Genomic DNA, 18312 nt, shown 5'->3' on the forward strand with positions numbered 1-18312 from the left:
CAAGGTCCACAAACGCCCAAGGCGCTAGGCGCTCGCCCAGGCGCTCACCTGAGCGAAGCGAGGCGCTAAAATATAAAAATATATAATATAATTAATAATTTCAAATAAATAAAAATTAACAACATTAAAATCAAAATAATATATTATTAATCTATTAACATAAAATTAATCATTTCAAAATTCAAATAAACTTAATATTAAGAGTATACTGTATACTGAGCCTGATGGAGAAACGAGGAAGCAGCGACGAGCGACGACAGCAGCAGCGGCGAGCGACGACGACAGCAGCGGCGAGCGACGACGACAGCAGCGGCGAGCGGCGACAGCGGCAGCGGGAAAGGGAAAGGGAGCGGAAGGCACGAGCAGCGGGAGGGCTAGCGGGAGGCGCAAGCAGCGGGAGGGCTAGCGGGAGGCGCAAGCAGCGGGAGGGCTCGAGGGAGGCGCGAGCAGCGGGAAGGCTCGCGGGAGGGCTCGCAGGAGGCGCGAGCAGCGAGAGGGCTCGCGGGAGGCGCGAGCAGCGGGAGGGCTCGCGGGAGGCGCGAGCAACGAGAAGGCTCGCGGGAGGCGCGAGCAGCGGGAAGGCTCGCGGGAGGCGCGAGCAGCGACAGCGGCGAGCAGCGGTAGCGGGAGCAGGAGCGACGAGCAGCGAGATCACGATCGGGATCGGGATCGGCAGCGGCAGCAGGTTAGGGTTAGGTAAGAGTTAGGGTTGGGGTTATATCAGTTTAGTTGGTTCGATTGAACCAACTAACAATCGAACCAGGACCGAACCAGACCTAAAATTCTGGTTCGGTCGCCTTGGTTTACCCAGGCGCTCGCCCGAAGCGCCCAGCGCCTGGGCTCGGGCGAGCGCCCAGGCGGCGCCTGTTTGAAGCGCGCCGCCTGGGACATTAGCGAGGCGCTCGAGCCTCGCCTCGCCTCGCCCGAGCGCCTAGGCGAGCGCCCGAGCGCCTTTTTCAATCACTGGTCATGTGGGCACTTTTTGAGCATTTCAATCTATAGTGGATAATCTTAGACCCTTTGTTGTGCAACCATTCAGAGCTTGCGGAGGTCTATGTTAGTAATTTGCATTGACTATCATGTGTTTGCTGAAATGGTTGCTTATAGATCCCGAGTGAAACACTTCCTCTAACCTGTCTTCTCTTTTGCAGGTCCTTAAGGAACCATAGGAGGCTTCAAGGAGGTTGACCCTTGGCGAATAGACACGCAAGGGTGCCACACAACTTAGGCAAAATCAGCTAAGTTCGTGACAGAGTGGCGAAAGGGCCGCTCACTACGTCGGTGTCAACGCAGTTGTCGAGCGATAAAAGGGCCGCTTTGTCACGGACTTAGCTAGAATTGCCTAAGCCGTGAGGCACCCTTGCAGCAAAGACGCAAACTTAGCTTGAGTTGCCTAAATCGCGAAGCACCCTTGCACCAACTTCTCGGACTTAGTTGGAATTGCCTAAGTCGTGATGCGCCCTTGCGATATGCATCCACAAAGGGTCAACCAATTTGCAACCTCACTCAGGTCCCGAAGGACCTATAAAAGAGAAAGTTGATTAGTTCGAAAATGAACGACGGACAAGTCCCGACATCTCGCGGAAAGGTAAGCTTTACAAGCAATTCAGCGAGCACCTTGCATGCATAAGAGAAAATAGGAAGAGGAAAACAAGGACTTTAGAAGGTAGAACAAACAGTTGCAAGAACACAAACAACTATTCACCAGGTGCCGAGCGCAAAGGCAAGTTTTCATCAAGATAACGTGCGAACTTATGAAGATTGTTCAACGCCTGACAATATACCGAAGTCCCATCCAGCCCTGTGCCACCTGCGGGGTTCTAGGGTGCTGAGATAGCTGACGTTTTGTGTGCAGCTGCGGTTTGCAGAAAACAAGCCATGGCACATGAAAACGGAGCCATTTTAGGGCAATTCAGCTCGGCGCGGTGAGCATTCGCACTACAACGTTGCAACCTGTTCGAACATGCATTTCTACAAGTAAAAACACATAAAACCAAGGCATAACATGTTGTCATGTCTCTATACAAGCATGCAAAAGCGACGAACGGTTCGTTGAACGAAGTCGTTACGGGTGCGCGACAACCGTCCGTGATGTTCTCCCCCACTTAAACTGTTGACGCCCTCGTCGACGCTTATTGGTAGTTGTTGATGACTACTTCTTTATGTCGTAGGGCATCGTCGAGCTCCCAACTAACTTCGGTTCAGGGAAGCTTTCGCCACTTCACCAAGTACTCGGTCTGCTCAACTCCATTGGGTAGCTTTATCTTGCGATCCACTAAAATGATTTCAACTTGCTTTTCGTAGGAGGCTCTGGTAGGGGGTAGCTGAATTGGAACACTTCAGGAAGCATCTTGCGGATCTGAGTGGTAGGCTTTCAAGTTGCTGGCATGAAAAACATTGTGAATTTTGAGCCACACCGACAGCTGCAACTTGTAGGAGACGTTGCCCGCCCTACTGATAATTGGAAAGGGCCCTTCATACTTGCGTACCAATCCTTTGTGTACTTTGTTCCTAAAGAATTGGAGTGATGTTAGTTGGAGCTTTACCAACACCAAATCACCGACTTTGAACTCATGCCGCCTTCCCATGTCTATTCACTTCTTCATCCTTTTGGTCGCCTTCTCTAAGTAAGCCCGCGCAATATCTGCATTTCGGTGCCATTCTTTTGCAAAGTGATATGCTGACGGACTACTCCCAGTATACCCAATAGCCAAGGTGTGAGGAGTTGACGGTTGTTGTCCTATAATGATCTCGAAGGGACTCTTATTGGATGAAGAGCTCCATTGCAAATTGTAGGAGAATTGGGCTATGTCCAATAGCCTCACCCATTCTCATTGGTGGCACTCACGTAGTGCCAAAGATATTGCTCAAGGAGCAAGTTTATCCTTTCAGTTTGGCTCGATCTAGAATCATCCCAGGAACTGAGCGTCTCGATCACTAATAATATTGTACGGGACTCCCCAATACTTCACCACATTCTTCATCATCAGCTTGGTCGTCTCCTCTGCTGAAAAGTGTAGGGGTGCAGTAATGAAAGTTACATACTTTAAAAATCGATCGACCACCACGAGTATCGATCCAAGTCCCCCTACTACCGGCAAGCTTGATATGAAGTCCAAGGAAATGCTCTCCCACGACCTTTATGGTATAAGCAACAACTCTAAAAGTCCCACCGGCTTCTGCTACTCCACCTTGTCTTATTGGCAAGTGAGGCATGTTCAAACATATTCCTCCACATCAGTCCCCATCTTCGGCCAGTAGAAGGCCCTCTCTACGAGAGTCAAGGTTCTATGAATACCCGGATGTCCAGCCCAAAGGGAATCGTGACACTTCTTAAGAGTTCACGCCTCAAATTGTCCACTCAAGGAACATAAACTCTATTCCCTTTTGTGTAAACGAGTTCCTTCTGGACCCAAAATCGTCGTGTCTTGCCTTCTTTGATGAGCTGCATCATGGTTACTGCTTGGGGATCCATATGCAATCCATCCCTGATCCTGGAAAGGAAGTTAGAGTGCAACCGACTTGCTTAACCTCTGCCCTCCAATTGTATAGCATTCACTCGCTCCACTTTCCGGCTCAATGCATCGGCCACGACATTTGCTTTTCCGTGCTTGTACTCCATTGTCATATCAAACTCAGCCAAGAAGTCCTGCCATCATGCTTGCTTTGAGGAGAGTTTCTTTTGAGTTTAAAAATAGCTCAAAGCGATGTTGTCTGTCCTCAGCACAAATCGCGATCCGAGAAGGTAGTGCTGCCAAACTTGTAAACAATGGACCACTGCTGTCATCTCCTTCTCGTGCACCGAATATCATCACTCGGTCTCGTTGAGTTTGTGGCTCTCGTAGGTCACCAGGTGACCCTCCTGTATGAGTACTCCACTAATAGCGAAGTCTAAAGCATATGTATGAACTTCAAAGGGCTCCCCATAATCCAACAATTTGAGCATTGGTTCTTCCAACATAGCAACCTTCAGATCTTGGAATGCAGCTTCACATTTGTCAAACCACCTCCAAGGCTGCTCCTTCAGCAACTCATCAGTGGAGTTGCATGCTTCGAATACCCCGCTATGAAGCATCGATAGTAGTTAACGAAACCAAGGAAGGATCTCAGCTCCGACACCTTCTTTGGAGTTCGCCATTCCACAACAGCTTGCATCTTTGATTTGTTCATCCGAGTGAAGCCATCCCCAATTTGATGCCCCAAGAATAAGATCTTTGTTTTAGCAAAATAGCACTTCACCCTTTTCACGAACAAAGTGTTCTCCTTGAGAACCTTGAAAATTGTCCGAAGGTATTTGAGCAAAGTAGACAACGATATCATCCAAGTAGACGACGATATCGTCCAAGTAGATGACTACAAACTTATCCAAATACTCCTTGAATAGTTGGTTCATAAGAGTGCAGAATGTGGCCGGAGCGTTGGTTAAGCCAAAAGACATCACCAAGAACTCAAATGCTTCGTACCTGGTCATGCAAGTAGTCTTCGCTTCGTCGCCTTGAACAATGCGCACCTATCAGTACCCCGACTGAAGGTCGAGTTTGGAGAAATACTTTGCTTTGCCCAATTGGTTGAACAAGTCCGTGATAAGCGGGATGGGATACTTGTTCTTCACCGTCACCTTGTTGAGGGCTCGATAGTCCCATCTTGTTTCTTTTGGAAGAGAACTAGAGCTTCGAATAGTGATTTGGAACTACGGATGAGACCACCACTTAGCAGTTCATCTAACTGCTTTCTGAGCTCTGCCAACTCAGGAGGGGGCATGCAGTATGGTGGTCTCGCTGGAGGCTTCACTCCTGTCTCCAGCTCGATATGATGATTCATGCCTCTGCGTGGCGGCAGAGTCTTCGGCAACTCAAGAGGTATGACATCTGTAAACTCCGTCAGGACGTTAGCCACCATAGCATGTTCCTGATTGGCCTCCTCGTGGAGTGGCTCTAGCTTCACAATAGCCACGAATGTCAATTCGCCTTTTCGTACCCCTTTCTTCAGTTGTAATGTCGATATTTGTTGGGGTTCCCTGGTTCCTCTTCGAGAAATGGGAACCACACAAAGGTCGTCACCTCCCAACATATATAGGGAGTTTATGAATGGCATTGGCATCAACTTCGCCGTGTGCAAGAACTCCATTCCAAGAATCACTTGGAAGTCATCCAGTGGCACCGCCATCATGTTTGTGCTCCCGCTCCATGTTTCGATCTTGATGGGAACTCCCTTTGCCAACCCGAAGATTCACTTGGCCTCCGAGTTCACTGCCTTCATCCGACTTGGGTTCTTCTCCAAGATCAGCCCAAGTCGCTTTGCTTCTCGGTCGGCAATAAAGTTGTGGGTAGCGCCCGTGTCTACCATTGCACGGGTCGTTTGGCCATTGAGCTTCATGTCTACATACATCAGCTCGTTGCTTCCTGCTTTTTGTGGCTTTGCCTTTATGTTCTCCCCCACTTGACCTCGCATAGGGTTCAACAAACGCATTGCTTCTATTCGGGGTCCTTACAACTCCTCATCATTGCTACTGGATTCTGAACTACTTGAACTGAGAGCGACGGCTTTGCCCTTATCTGATTTGGGGGGATGGATGGAAGCTGTTAAAGCATTGAGTGCCTATTTCTGTGGGCACTCTCTCACCATGTGCGACCCTCCGCACAAGAAGCATCCGCTAGGTTTTGGGGCCTTGCCTTTTGAGCTTGGCCCTTTGTGGGAGTTCTTCTTCCTTTGCTCACCCCCGGGCTCCTTCCCTCGAGAGTATTTTGGAGGGAGATTTTCTAAAGATTGTTTCCTTTTTCCTACGTCCTAAGAGGACAAAGTCGGTGAGCCTTTCTGCGACCGTAATTGCCCCGATCACATCGGTGACATTCCTTCGATGCAGTTCTTGTTGAGCCCATGGCTTCAAACCATCAAGGAAGCTAAACAGTTTTCCCTTCTCAGACATGTCCTGTATGTCCAGCATTAGTGCAGAAAATTACTTCACGTAGTCTCGAATGGAAGTACTTTGGTGGAGTTGTCTTAGTTTCCTCCTTGCGACGAACTCTGTGTTCTTGAGTAGGAACTGAGTTCTCAACTCCCGCTTCAAGTCCTCCCATGTGTCCACCCAACACCGACCTTGTTGGATCTCCTCCCAACGGGTTCGCTATCAAAATTTTGCATCCTCATTCAAATACATGGTTGCTATCAAAACTTTGGTTTCTTCATAATCAGGCCTCGTAGCTCGAAATTATTGTTTCATGTCGAACAGGAAATTCTCGAGCTCTTTAGCATCTCTGGCACCTCCATAACAATGTGGCTCAGGTGCTCTCAAGTTTTGTGGCGACGTAACACGAGTGTTGCTTCCTCCCACATTCATTGCCCTTATGAGCATGGTCACCCTGGAAGTGAGTTCCGCCACGACTTCGAGCAAATGTTGCACGGAGTCTTTGGTGTCGTCTGATAGTCGATCGACTAGGGCCTCAACCTTATCTATCCGGGATTCAGCTTCTTACGAGCTCTCTAACCCAAGAAGCCTTCATTGGCCATGGTAGAGTTCCTCCAAGCTCTCTTCAAGAACATCCAAGCGGGTTTCCACCGCTGTGAGTCTCTCCTTATGGCTCTTTTTTCCGATTAGCGCTTCAAATTGCGCCTCCTTTGCTCGCGGAAAGTATCCAACTTCTCGCTCATCATGTTCGCTGTCGCGCTCCTCCTGAGCGGCTCCAACAGCATGAGAGTGAGTATGCACTTGTAGTCCACCTGCGACTGCTTGGGGCAAGGGTCCAGCTTGCCCCGTCTTGCTTGATTCGCCACGATGCTTTCCCATAGCGAGACTGTAAAGTTCCTTCGCTGCTTACTCAAATTGCTTGCCCGCTTTGATACCACAATGTCACGGACTTAGCTAGAATTACTTAAGTCATGAGGCACCATTGCGGCAAAGACGCGAACTTAGCTTGAGTTGCGTAAGTCACGAAGCACCTTTGCACCAACTTCTCGGACTTAGCTGAGATTGCTAAGTCGTGATGCGCCCTTGCGATATGCGTCCACAAAGGGTCAGCCAATTTGCAACCTCTCTCAGGTCTCAAAGGACCTTTAAAAGAGAAAGTTGATTAGTTCAAAAACGAGCAGCGGACAAGTCCTAACATCTTTAGAAGATAGAACGAACAGTTGCAAGTCCACAAACAAATGCTCACCGGGTACCGGACGCGAAGGCAAGTTCCCGTCAAGATAACGTGCGAACTTGTGAAGATTGTTCAACACCCAACAATATACCGAAGCTCCATCCAGCCCTGTTGCACCTAGGGGATTTCAGGGTGCTGAGATGGCTGACGTTTTGTGTGCAACTGCGGCTTGCAGAAAAACAAGCTGTGGCACGCGAAAACGAAACCATTTTGGGGCAGTTCGACCCGGTGAGACGAGCGATCGCACTATAGCGTTGCAGCCTGTTCGAACATGCATTTCTACAAGCAAAAACACATAAAACCAAGGCAAAACAGGCTATCATGCCTCTGTATAAGCATGCAAAAGCAACGAACGATTCGTTGAATGAAGTTGTTGCAGGTGCGCGACGATCGTTCGTGTCAGCTTGGCATCTACATTGGCACTGACACAAATGCAGAGCGATGCCACTCGACAATTGCGTCGACACCAACACATATGCAGAGTGGCGAAAGGGTCGCTCAGCAACTACTTCAGCGTTGATGCAGATACAAGCGGCTCTCATCTCTCATCGTTGCTCTCCTCATCCACAGCAGTCACGCGCAGCCTCCAGCGGCCCTCATCTCTCATCTGTCATCTGCCACCGCCGACACCGTCCGCAATCACCAAATGGAACGTTAAAATTACTTTTTTGCCTATTATTTTCGTGTTTCCGTCGGTAAAACCGACGACATTAGGATAAATGGACCTAGATATTTCACTTTCATAAATATAGGTATTCTAATATAAATTTTTTTAAGTTTAGGGTCCAAGATACTAAGGAAGTCTAACTACAAGGGGTAATTTATAATTAGCCCTCATCGAGATCATAGAGGAGCATCCTACCAATTATACTAAGGTACGCCCTCATAAAAGATGCTAGAAATAGCAAAAGGCAAAGATTTCTAGTAAAAGGCAAAGATGACCAAGGCAGGGGTCTCTAGAAAATGCTTGTTTTATCAAAATTATTTGGTCAGTCAGTTCAGCAAGCCAGATGGTATCAAGAATGCCAAACAAAACTTCACATTCATGTTACTGAAAGTGTGTTTCTTTTTGTGTTTGCTTTTACAGAAACTCTACTTCTTCTTTCTGGCTTCTTTTTTTAACCTTTTCCTTAATATACATATTTCACATACTGAAAGTTGCAGCATTTGCTGCCTTACCTAAAAATTATGAAAATTTGCCTCCTATAACATTTTTAAGATCAAGTTTGATGAGCAAAGTTATTTTTGTAAAATGATAAATTTTAAAGCATTTGCAAATTTTGTAAATTGAAGTAGGAATCACCAAGTTCCTTTCACCAACTTTTTTGATGAATTAACATGTGAAGAATTTGAGATGCTATTCTATGGATGATTCATCACAGAAAAAGAAATCACTTAGGAAGAAACAAATTTGTCCATCAATGGAAACTAATTTTAATCTTTACTTAAAATATGATCATTAAGTACTAAATATCTTGTGAATTAAGATATAATTTTTTAAAAAAAATAGTCAATATGTCTATGGAAATTGCAAAGTTTAATTTAAGTTCATAAATTGGCTAAATCACATCATTCTTTACTGAATAACATAACAAAAGATGTTTACCTTCTCGAAAGATAAGCATTTAACAATTCAACTAAAGTAAAATAATACCTGCCAAAAGAGAATTTCTTGCACAGCATTTGTAGTTGGAACTCCTTCAGGCCACATTGGTATAACCACATAAACTGCAAATGGCTCATTGGCTCTAATTTTGCTGGCAACTTTTAGGGCTAACTCCATCGGTATCAGATTATCAGCACCTGTTGATACTCAGGAGTTTATAACTCTGTTTTGAAATATAGTACAGGCAAAAAATAGATATAATGAAATTGGGCTGTAAAAAATGTTAACAATTCTGTTCGACGCATGTTGGCAGCCACCAAATGCTACCGAGAAAAATTAGTTGGTGCTTACAATTCAATAATTCCTTGATCAAAAATTAAATAAATAATTTAATTAAAAAACAGGAATTCCAAATATAAATGTGCAAAGATCATATTATGAAAGGATGACCTTAAGCACGACATTAAAAAAAATATACTAAAACATTGACTAATAGCAAATAGAAGCATCATGACCATAGCTGTTGCAGACAATTACAATTGTTATACTAGTTTTCACATTTTTCAAACTCCAAAATATCAACAAGTGATTTTCAGATTTAATACCTTACATAACAGAAGTTAAGGTTAACACAAAAACAAATCTGTCACTTACATCTAATAATTCTCTTATTATATTATTCATACACACTACTAATGCTAAAATATAATGTAACACCAGAAACTGCAAAAATATTTATGAAACAAGAACTCACAGATAACATGTATTGTATCTCTGTCAAATCTATTGGACAAAATTTGGATCCTTCTTCGGATATGCAGTCACACAGTATCCCTAGTTTAAAGAGATATATTAGACTAGACAATTCTAGAGTACTTGATGATACCTACAAAAGATTATTCCTTGGGCTTCTTGTCATCCAATGACAAAAAACTGACAGAAGATAGATGGTTGACTTTTGGTTTTGTGATTTTTAGTATCATTAGACGGAGAGTTTAGGGTTCAGGATTTGTTGCTATTTATGAACATGATACCATGCATGGCAGAATTTTGTAGTCTGTCAGTGAATCAACTATCCACAATTATGCACTTCTTGGTGGTTCCACATCATTTTTTCTAACAAAGTAACAAAAAATTGAAAACAATTAGGGTGGTAAAAAGTTTAGGCAGGAAGATGTTAATTGTTATCACTGAAAAATCATAACATCAAGGGATTATCACAAACCTGAATGTTTATAAGATGGCCAACCATATGAAGAACCAAGAAAATACTGATTTTCAATATATATGAAATGTTGGGCAGATCTGATTGCCTTTACATATGCTGTGTGGATGCTCTTATCAATTACCAGATTCTTTCGACAGACAAGATTCTGCAACAGATGATAATAAATGGTATATAAGACCAGAATAATATTTTGGAACTAATATATTATTTTGTAGCACATTGTACAAAACAGGAAATCATATGGCTTTTGTAAAATCAAATCGTGGCTCAAACTGATTCACACGAGGAAACAATGACATATAGCTATATAGTTTGTTAATGCTCCATAACAGAAAATATGCCAGCATATGCATCAAGGCAAAAGAATGACCATTTTTGAAGCTTCTTGGACATTGTCAGGAAAACCTTTTACCGATCCAGAGTCAATGGATCGAAAGACCTGAAAAAGTTAAAAAGTATATCAAAAGTCTTTGAGTATTAACACAAACTTTGCTTGAAGGTATTCACCAGTTTATTAGTGACATACAACCTGTACATGCCATTGTTCAGAATCTTCTTGCTGGGAAACCCATAGACTTGGATCATCATCTGGAACAGAAGGTGAAGGACTAAGTATCCATGAAATTCGTTCAAGTCTTATTAGAGCATCATCGTGCCAGCCGGATGGATTTTTGAAACAAAGACTAAATTCCTGCCATCTTGTTGCCTTCCGCCAGCGCTGCTCAAAATTCTTCAGGATATCATAAACCGCAGGACCTTCAATTTTGCAATGTAAATCATGCCATGGTTGTCTTGGGGCTTTAATTCCTGCCTAACACAGACAAGAAATACAAAAAGCTGATAAATTTACATAAAACCAGTACTGCTGAAGGTCCCTAGAAATATATTGAGCACACATGTTTACTGACCTTCACAAGTAGCTTACCTAGTTTACTGAGTCAAACTAAGGTTAAAATCCTGATCTGATATCAACTCCAATATCTTGTTGGACCAATATATACCAGTATAATGGGGATTCTGACCTATACTGCTTGGTACCACTTTATAAGGTCCATTATTGTTTCTTAATCAAACCAGTAAATATCAGTCAGTATGTATCACTCTTATTCATATTTAAAACCTTGGGTCATATGAAGAGCAATCTTGGGCTTGGCCTTGAGTTCCATCATAAAAATTCGAAAATATGAAAAGAAAAGCTAATAAATTACATAGAACCAACAGAATCTCAAATCTCCTGGAAATCCAATGAGCAAACATGTTTATCTAGGGCTTTTATAGATAGGGTGATGGATTTATACGTCGCAAAAACATGTAAACATGTTTACATATATCACAGACGTCTTACTTTCTATAGCTATAACACTGTAGCCTATATAATTTAAGCAAATTTATCTATTATATATATATGTGAGCCAATATCAAAGAAAAAAAAAAGGCACACACACAACCAAGGAAACTAAATGCAACCAGTTTTAATTCCGATCTATGCTTTACACAGAAATTATCTCCAAGATTAGGTGTTTAGTAACTATAACTTGGACCAGTATGAAGTTTTCCTCAGGAATTCATTTCATCGACCTAAATTTTGTACAAAAACATATGAACAATAATTATAATCATATCATCATTCACCAAAACCAGGTGATATTTATCAGTCCAACCAGTGTCCGGGAAGCAGACCCCCTGATTTCCCATGATACTAAACCAATCCTCCTCTCAACCAATCTTGGTCAAAAACCACCTGAAACCAGTTAGAATTTCTAAAATTTTGTTAAAACCAATTGAGAACCATAATAAGGTCCATGAAAACACACCAAACCCAATCCCTTTGACTTTGAGCACAAGAGCTCTCTCCTCCACCTCCACCCTCCCACCGCCACTGATCAAAATCAAAATCCCTGACTCAAGCACCTTCTAGGATTCTGCACATCACTGGCATGCAATTGTTGGTGATTCCTCCAAGGCATCTAGTGTAAGTCGAGACGGTTATTTTCTTTTTTCCTACTTTTTTCTTCCTTTTTCCAACCAGTACTAATGGTACCAGCATACTCTATTGGTTCAATCCTATTGGCACAGGTACTGATGGTCACAGCATATGCTACTATTCCAATGGTACAGGTACCTGTACCAAAAAGTAGTTCCATGCATTCTGTTATCTATTTTGGAATTATTAACTATGATATCCAAATAGGTATCAAATGATTATTTTGTTCTGAAACCAGTTATGAAGCCAAGATAATGAATAGAGGTGTAAAGTGAATCTCCATTTGGAACATTCCCTTAGTTGCATCCCAACTGCTTTATGACATCAAATATTTGAAATAAAAACATTTATTGACCGGAATTTACTGATCCGTTGCGATGCTAATTAGAACATTTCAAAAATAAAAACTTTGACAAATTTCCATGCATGGTAACTTAACTTAATATTGCCACACAATGCATAACACTGTTAACTACAACTGCAACATAAATTGGAAAACATATCATTGCCAAGATCTAAAGGTTTATGAAATAGCAAAAGGTCCAAATTGCTCCGTATTCAGTAGTGTAGCATGATAGAATGTCTAAGCCCAATAAGACATATGTAAGTTTGATAGATCTCCTCTTTATAAACATATCAAACAAAATGACTGAAAAATAGAGAGGATAGAATTGATAAACAAGACAAATAATAGTCACAAACAAAAATTTCCAACTATTGAAACTTTGAGATGCTACTCAATAAATGAAATTTACATACCAAACAAACCTGGCAAGTATACGACTGAAAACCCTCGAGGACTTTAAAAGAAGAAAGCAGAAAGGCTAAATGAACTCACAGCGAATGTGGGGTTATGGAAATCATTTAAAAAGGTTGTGTCAAGATCACGAAAAAGTCTATGCTCTGGTGTATCATACCGACCATCACAAAGATCAAGACCTCCTATGAAAGCAGTTATCTTTCTCATATTTCCAGAAGCCTGTGTATCAACCAATACACATTTCTGATGGTGTGTGAAAAGGGTCCCTACCACCTGTGGATGGAGGAAAACAATGTAACATAGTGCATAACAAAATAGGAGAAAAAAATTAACATTTTCTGCTTAAGGAATGTTATCCGCTTACCATATAAGACAACTTATTAGGAGTTATGGCTGGATTGTAGTTGGCTAATGAGTAGCTCTTACTTTCACACAAGAAGTGTGTTCACATAAACAAATTAGATCTAAATTGTGTATCCATGAATCTCACCTTGACACAACTAGGTTAAACAGTCAATTTATAAATCAGTATCTGTCTTCTCCTTAAGAGGTCCAAATCATGTAATCATTGATCAATTCAAGCTTGTTATTCCTATCAAAACTTATTCCTGTTTTTTAATGATTAATCCTCAATAAGGCCTATTTAATCAAAACTTGTTCAACTGGGGTAAACAGTCAATTTATAAATCAATATATGTCTTCTTCTTAAGGGGTCCGAATCATGTAATCATTGGTCAATTGAAACCTGTTATTCCTATCAAAACTTATTCCTATTTATTAATGATTTGCCCTTGATAAGGCCTCTTTAATCAAAACTTATTCAACTGATAATACTATGAATTCCTTTATAATGATATTACTATTATGTGTAGTATTAGTACTATTTTAGATGGAGAGATCGATGAAGATATTATCTATAGAGTAAAAACAGAATAGTTAAAATGATGAGGGATGTCAAAAGTCTTTTGTGATCATGCCTTTGAGATTAAAAGAAAAATTTTATAAGACAATTGTGAGACCAACAATGCTTTATGGATTTGAGTGTTGGATAGTTAGGAAACATCATATACAAAAAGTTTATATTGCAGAAATGAGAATATTGAGATGGATATATAGAGTTACTATGAAAGATAAAAAAAAATTACTTTTATTCGTAAACAACTCGGTATCATTTCGATAAAGAATAAGATGAGAGAAAATCATTTAAAATGATATGGGCATACTGTCATGGACAAACTTCTAAACAAGATATTTGATGTAATGCTTATGTATGTCTGTGTCTTTTGGTATGTTCATGCTTTGCACAGCATGTAGAGAGACGGCCGAAGGCTTAATAGTCCCATTTTAGTTGGGTTTGGTGGCCGCTTTAGGCTTGTAAATAAAGGTTGTGTCATGTGAACACTTATGAGAGATTTTCGGTCTGTAATAAACCATATTGACCCTTTGTTGTGCAACTGTTCAGAGCTTGTAATGTTTGTTTGTAATTTACATTGTCTATGAAGTGTTTTCGGAAATGTTTGCTTGTGGATCCCGAATGAGGCGTTTTCTCTAACTCGTTCTCTCTTCTGTGGGTCCTAAGGGACCATGGGAGACTTCGGGGAGGCTGACCTTTACGGAAGGACACGCAAGGATGCCGCACGACTTAGGCAAAATCAGCTAAGTCCGTGACAGATGGTATCAGAGCGGGACAAGCACTCATAGAAACACTTGACGTGCAAACGTGGGGGACCTAGCGGGGCTACGTTGAGGGCAGTTAGCACACGCGCGACCGTTTGGAAGAAAATATGCATGGAGATGTAGGGAAAAGGAATCGCTCGAAGGAGCGGGCATCTGAGATTGGCTTTGAGAGGAATGGCCAACCCTTCGCGCAAGAGGCACCACGAGAACAAGCAAGCTTGGAAGAATGCGAAGCGCACAAAGGTTGGGATGGCTGAGTTCGAGCTACGGCTCGACGTTGACAACTACACTTGATGGTGCTCAAGGCAAGCGAGGTGCTTAATAAAGGATAAGACCAAGCAAGGTGGAATGAGTTGCTCAGCGACCGAAAGAGTTGTGCAAAGCTCATAGAGGTGAGGGGAATTGCTAACTCGAAGAATTCGGTACTTATGCATGGGCTTGTATGCGGACGACGGAATGTTCGCGGCCATCCCAAGACGACCGAAACTCAGCGCCATGGAGCATTAAAACTTTTTCTTTGGCATGTGAAGGATACGTCCGTAGGAGGCTAAAGTACGCAACGAGTTCAGCATGTTACTAGGCCTTGAGTTGTGCAGTGGGGGCTGTATTGATATGGAGTCGCAATCTAGCAAGTGCATTTGTAGGAGGCAGAACAATGCGTAGTTTGTTCAGCAAATCGGAGTAGTCCGAAGGGGATGGTGGTCTCCGAAACGAAGAGAGATGTTGCTCCAACGGGATAGATATCCAGGAGGGATAAGTCCCGGCTCTCTAAAGGGAGAATCATGTGCAACAGACTACACATATTGAGGAGGAGTACCTCAACAAAAAACAACTCCACGAAGCTCAATGGACCGAGCAAGCGGCGAGGAGTCGTCGCATGATTTCACTTGAGAGAATACATTGGTGGAGATCAAGTAGGGGAGCGACCCAAAGCAACACAAATGAAGGCACACTTGGAGTCGAGATGGAGATCGGACTCAAGGGAGGGTTGACCCGTGGAATGGTGGGCGCGAGGGCCACCATCAACTCAATGCAAAAATGATCGAAGCAGCTGGAGAGTTGGACTTCTCCAGAGCTCATATTCGCTTAAAGGAGCTCGGCAAGTCAGAGGATAAGGTCGAGTAAGCGAACGTTGCTACTAAGGAAGCTAAGGAGAACAAAATCGGTGCAAACCCTATAATGTGATGGCAGAGGCTAAGCATGGGAGTTGCAGTCTGTCTTTCCATCAACCAAAGGGAGCTGCTTGGAGAACACAGAGGTGTTGAAGCAGGGGGTCGAAAGGGGCGAGGAAGCGACGACGAGTCCAGATGGATTTAGCTACCCAAAATCAAGCATCAGTTAGAATGGAGGTGGACTCGGAGGAGTGCCACAAAGACATATCTACTGATCGTGAAGAAAAAGGATGCAGATGCGAGGCAACGGATAGTAGGGCCATGGGCATGGCAGCGCCATGGTACCGCAGAGGCGGGACTTCCGTAAAAGCCATTGATCCCTTGCTCTTATGGAGGGAGAGCGCTTGGTCGTGAAAGGGGCCGAGGAGGTAGAGCATGCAGAGGCAAACTCCAAGTACCAAGACAAGGCTGAAGGGCAGAGGCCAAGGAACTTCGTAAGACCGGTGTTAATGAGCTTCTCATCAAGATAGTCGAAAGTGAAGGACTTCGGGTCATGCAAGAGTGCACGACCAAGGAACGAAGCAGGCAGTTCGCGATGTTGTACCTTTGCTACTCAGTGGAGTAGGCGGCCGAGTTGATGGAGAAGATGGTACAATCCCAGAGGCGACCAAATCTATTAGAGAATTACTCCAAGTTGGGGTGAAAACTTCCTGCATTCCAAAAGTTCGATGGCATTGAGAAGGTGAATCATAGTAACTAACTCAACGCAAGGAGTACAAACACTTCAAGTGCTTCAGAAGTGCGAGCAAAAAGCAGGCGAAAGCCAGTAACCAGCTCGATGCATGGAGTACAACCTCGAGGAGGCGGGAGAAGTCAAGTAACCTTTGTCTTCTTAACTCTTAAGAGAATGGGCGAAACCGAGTACCCCAATTCTCTTATCTATCCAGCAGAGGAGCTCTGCACAGGTTCAAAGACCTTTCGAAGATAATAGAAGACAATAGTTGTCAAATCCTCACCAACGGTGATCAGTGCTACTGAGAGTAGATTGTCCGCTTCATTTCCCAACGAAATGCTAATCGAAAGCGGAAGTGATGCGAATCTACTTGGAAGTGACAACTAAATGAAAGAAGCGTCAATGAGCAAATTTTGTGGAGGAAAGACCCAAAACATCATAAGTTTGCGAGGCGATGCTCGTTAAAACTCTAACAAGCATCCACCCAGTTCAAGCAACATGAGGCATTTGAGAGACTGGCGTATAGTAAGAATGGTCTTTTCCTTCATCTGGAGGATCCGCAGGAACCAATAGGGATTAACACAACTCAGCCAACCCTACACTAGAGTCTGAGTCATTGGCGAGTTGAAGCAGCATGGCGGATCAAAAGGTTCGACTACTCAAAAACAGCAGGGGAGAGCAGTTGGGAGCCAAGAGGCGCATTGCAGTTGGAGCAGAAGATTGAAGACTCAGCAAAGACGCGGAGTTGCAGTGTCGGCAAAGGCTTCGACGAGGACGTCGAAAGAATAAGTGGGGGAGAATGTCATGGACAAACTTCTAAACAGGATGTTTGATGTAATGCTTATATATGTCCGTGTCTTTTGGTATGTTCATACTTTGCACAGCATGTAGAGGGACGGCCGAAGGCTTAATAGTCCCATTTTAGTTGGATTTGGTGGCCGCTTTAGGCTTGTAAATAAAGGTTGTGTCATGTGGACACTTGTGAGAGATTTTCGGTCTGTAATTGACCATTTTGACCCTTTGTTGTGCAACTGTTCAGAGTTTGTAATGTATGTTTGTAATTTGCATTGTCTATGAAGTGTTTTCAGAAATGTTTGTTTGTGGATCCCGAATAAGACGTTTTCTCTAACTCGTTCTCTCTTTTATGGGTCCTAAGGGACCTTGGAAGACTTCGAGGAGGCTCACCTTTGCGAACGGACACGCAAGGATGCCACACGACTTAGACAAAATCAACTAATTCCGTGACAATACGCTTAAGAGACCTCCGAATATAATAGTAAAAAAAGATGAAATAATTAATATTAATGGTACGAGGAAAGATAGAGAAAGGCCTAAAAAGACTTTAATAGAAACTATAAATAAAAATTTAAGTACTCTGAATTTAACTAAACATAAGGCTTTTTATATATCTCAATGGCGATAAACCTTAATCCAGCAAAGAATATTCACCAATTTAATGGTTTTGTAAACCTTAATCCAGCAAGAAAGAATGGATACCACATGAACCTTTTGAAGAATGGATGTTACCATTTGACATAGGCTGGTATTTGTGAAGATAGGTGACTTCCATGTTAAGAAAGAAAACAATAGAAGGACCACCTTTAACGTGCATAGATGATTCTCATAATATAATATAATAGCCAATGAAACATATTACTAGTTGAAAATATAAAACATAATTAAAATACAAAAAAAAGATATTGACTAACGATTAAGTATTAAATGAAAGCATTTAACAGTTAAAGTGAATCTCAGGCCTTACTCATAAAAATATAAGCTTAATATCATCAAAGAAATAAAAGAGTTTGGTTTAAAAGCAAATTTAGAGTAAAATGTTTCAGGATCCTATTTAAGGAAAGAGATCAACTGGGAATTTCCTCAAAAGAAAAACAAAAATCATAACAATAAAGAAACCCCAATTATGTAATTACAAAGTAGTTCCCTATATAAACCCTAAATCCATAATATGTTCAGGTTAAGTGGCACCTGCATTACCTAAACACTCTTTCTCATACGAAATGATATAAGTTCTAGTATATCACAGAAAACAGAATTGATGGTTACAAATGGTAT

The 18312-nt window shown here is 42.5% G+C and overlaps 1 protein-coding gene across 3 annotated transcripts in view; it reads right to left on the reverse strand.

Annotated features, from left to right (window-relative positions):
* The window catches only part of LOC103998536 (phospholipase D delta), a 43597-nt gene that overhangs the window by 22668 nt on the left and 2617 nt on the right, over positions 1–18312 (reverse strand). For all 3 annotated transcript variants that reach the window (XM_009420028.3, XM_065083626.1, XM_018818428.2), the window contains exons 3-7: positions 12796–12990; positions 10503–10784; positions 10344–10412; positions 9971–10118; positions 8794–8942 (exon numbers count right to left, since the gene is read on the reverse strand). In XM_009420028.3, coding sequence (XP_009418303.2) covers positions 8794–8942; positions 9971–10118; positions 10344–10412; positions 10503–10784; positions 12796–12990 — 843 coding nt within the window. The remainder of the gene's footprint in view (positions 1–8793; positions 8943–9970; positions 10119–10343; positions 10413–10502; positions 10785–12795; positions 12991–18312) is intronic.

The sequence above is a fragment of the Musa acuminata genome, chromosome BXJ1-9 (genome assembly GCF_036884655.1).
Source record: "Musa acuminata AAA Group cultivar baxijiao chromosome BXJ1-9, Cavendish_Baxijiao_AAA, whole genome shotgun sequence".
NCBI classification, from domain to species: Eukaryota; Viridiplantae; Streptophyta; class Magnoliopsida; order Zingiberales; family Musaceae; genus Musa; species Musa acuminata.